At 50.8% G+C, this 1,897-nt stretch overlaps 1 protein-coding gene across 1 annotated transcript; it reads right to left on the bottom strand.

Annotated features, from left to right (window-relative positions):
* On the bottom strand, positions 1 to 1,896 carry CSUI_009394 (uncharacterized protein; the record flags this gene model as incomplete). The annotated part of the gene is made up of 2 exons (XM_068069510.1): positions 1,186 to 1,896; positions 1 to 82 (listed from the first exon to the last, which is right to left on the bottom strand). Coding segments are annotated over exons 1-2 (224 nt in total), but the record flags the coding sequence as incomplete, so codon positions are not given.
* Position 1,897: the final 1 nt, after the last annotated feature.

Here is a 1,897-nt window from a genome sequence, read left to right on the forward strand (position 1 = left end):
TTCTGTTCAGATGCATGAGAGGCCTCCCCCCCTATTGCGGCTCCCGCAGCCTGCATCGATGCTCCTCGCAGTCCCTTCGGTCCTACAAGCACACGGAAAAATAACAGATAACAGACCACCTACCTCTACATACACCCGTATAATCACGGAGCGTGTCCCTATCAGCGTCTTCCCTCAGTTTTCTGTATCACACCTAACACTGTACGGACTTCCTCCTTACACAACTTTCAAAACATCGGGTCGCATTCATGTTTGGGATAACAGAGTCTCACACCGGAATAAAATTGCTCACACGCCAAATACAACGTTGTCTCTCCTTTCCCTCTTAGCCATACCCTCCTTCCCTCTCTCCTTAAAATTATTTTTACGGGGGATGTGGGAAAAGACGGGTTGAGGAATCACGTGGACTATCTTCAGGTATGAGAGCACCTCTCCTATCCGTTCCCAAGCGCCCCCTCACCTCGCCTCCCAGGACTGCAGAAAAACCGATCCTTCATACCCGAATAGGAATGCAATGTAGAAAGTTCTTCGTTGTAGCGCAGTGTGCTCCTCCTGAAGAAGGAATGAATTGACTGTCGGTCACTATCGCTGCGGCGCTACTACCTGCTGCGTTCTTCGAGGCAAAAAAACTAGCTCTGCTCTATCACGCCTGCCGGATTGCACGCTCGTACTAAGGCGATTACCGGAGCAGCCCCGACATAGTCTGTAGTTCTGAAACGTGAGTTGTGTTTTTCTCGCGCTCAATGGCGGGGGTTATCCATCAGTGCACCTGATTAAGCTCTTGTTCTTCCCCGTCAGACAGGATCAAGTTTCATCGGCGAAAAGTCCATGAATGACTATACCTCGGGGATAAAGGAAAGATACTATTTCAACATCAGTTGTCTTGGCACTATCGTATCAGGGGTTATCTTCCTGGCTCAGTTGTACGAAAAACAGAAACGAACATGGAATTACGGACTTACAGGGAAGCGAGCTAAGACGTATGAAAGAGGTCGGGAAGTAGAAATCCCAGGCCTCTCGTCCAGTGCAAGCTTCCTCCTTCTCTGTACCAGAGACTAGACCTACGATTGCTTCTCCCGGAACAAGATTTATGTCATGCTGGGGTTTGGTCCTCTCTTCATTCTTTTGAGAGCGAGGACACGTAAGCGGCTCAGCCTCATTCTTCTCTGCCTTTGTCGTTCTCACCTTCTATGTCGCTGTCGGCCGCAAGCACGTGGGTAAGGGTCGTCCCCATGGGTGCCAGGGCAACAAGAAAGAAGAGCCCCAGGAAGAGGCCTGCTGTCCCCCTCCCTCTTGGGGATGAGAAGTTTGTCGATATGACTTTCATTTGGAGAAACCAGTGAGAGGAAAAACGAAGGGAAGAATTGGAAGGGGGGAGTTTCACCCGATATTCGTATAGTGGGAAGTAGACGGACAAATCCGGACCGTTTGCGCTCCGGCCAAACAAGGCCCGCAATCGCAAGAAGTGACCAGCCACTCTCTCCTCTTTCTTGTGATGTTTTCTCTGGTTTCTAAAGAGAAGAGCAGGAGATACCCGATAACAAAACGGGTTCTCCGCTGAATTTAGTGGCACAGTTGGCGAAGACCGTTTTGGGTCCGAAAGTGACAATCATCGACAAGCTGTAGATACAAGTCCCAGCGGCGAAGCGTCAGCCCAGGGAGCGATGCAGGGCGACGTCTTGCTGACTCCTTGCCCGGCTCTACGGCCCACCGCCCCGCTGAATTTGAGAAGCCAGCGGAAACGCCATGCCGTTGCACGGGGCATGGGCGGCTAGCTAAAAGTTCAAGAGAGAAATGTGAGTTACAGTGGACTTGCGGAGCTGCACAACAAGTATTAGAAAGACCGAGAGGGCCGGTTACCTGGGTTTGTCGTCATCAGGATTAAATAAAAAGCGGA

Source organism: Cystoisospora suis (assembly GCF_002600585.1).
Source record: "Cystoisospora suis strain Wien I chromosome Unknown contig_5600, whole genome shotgun sequence".
NCBI lineage: Eukaryota > Apicomplexa > Conoidasida > Eucoccidiorida > Sarcocystidae > Cystoisospora > Cystoisospora suis.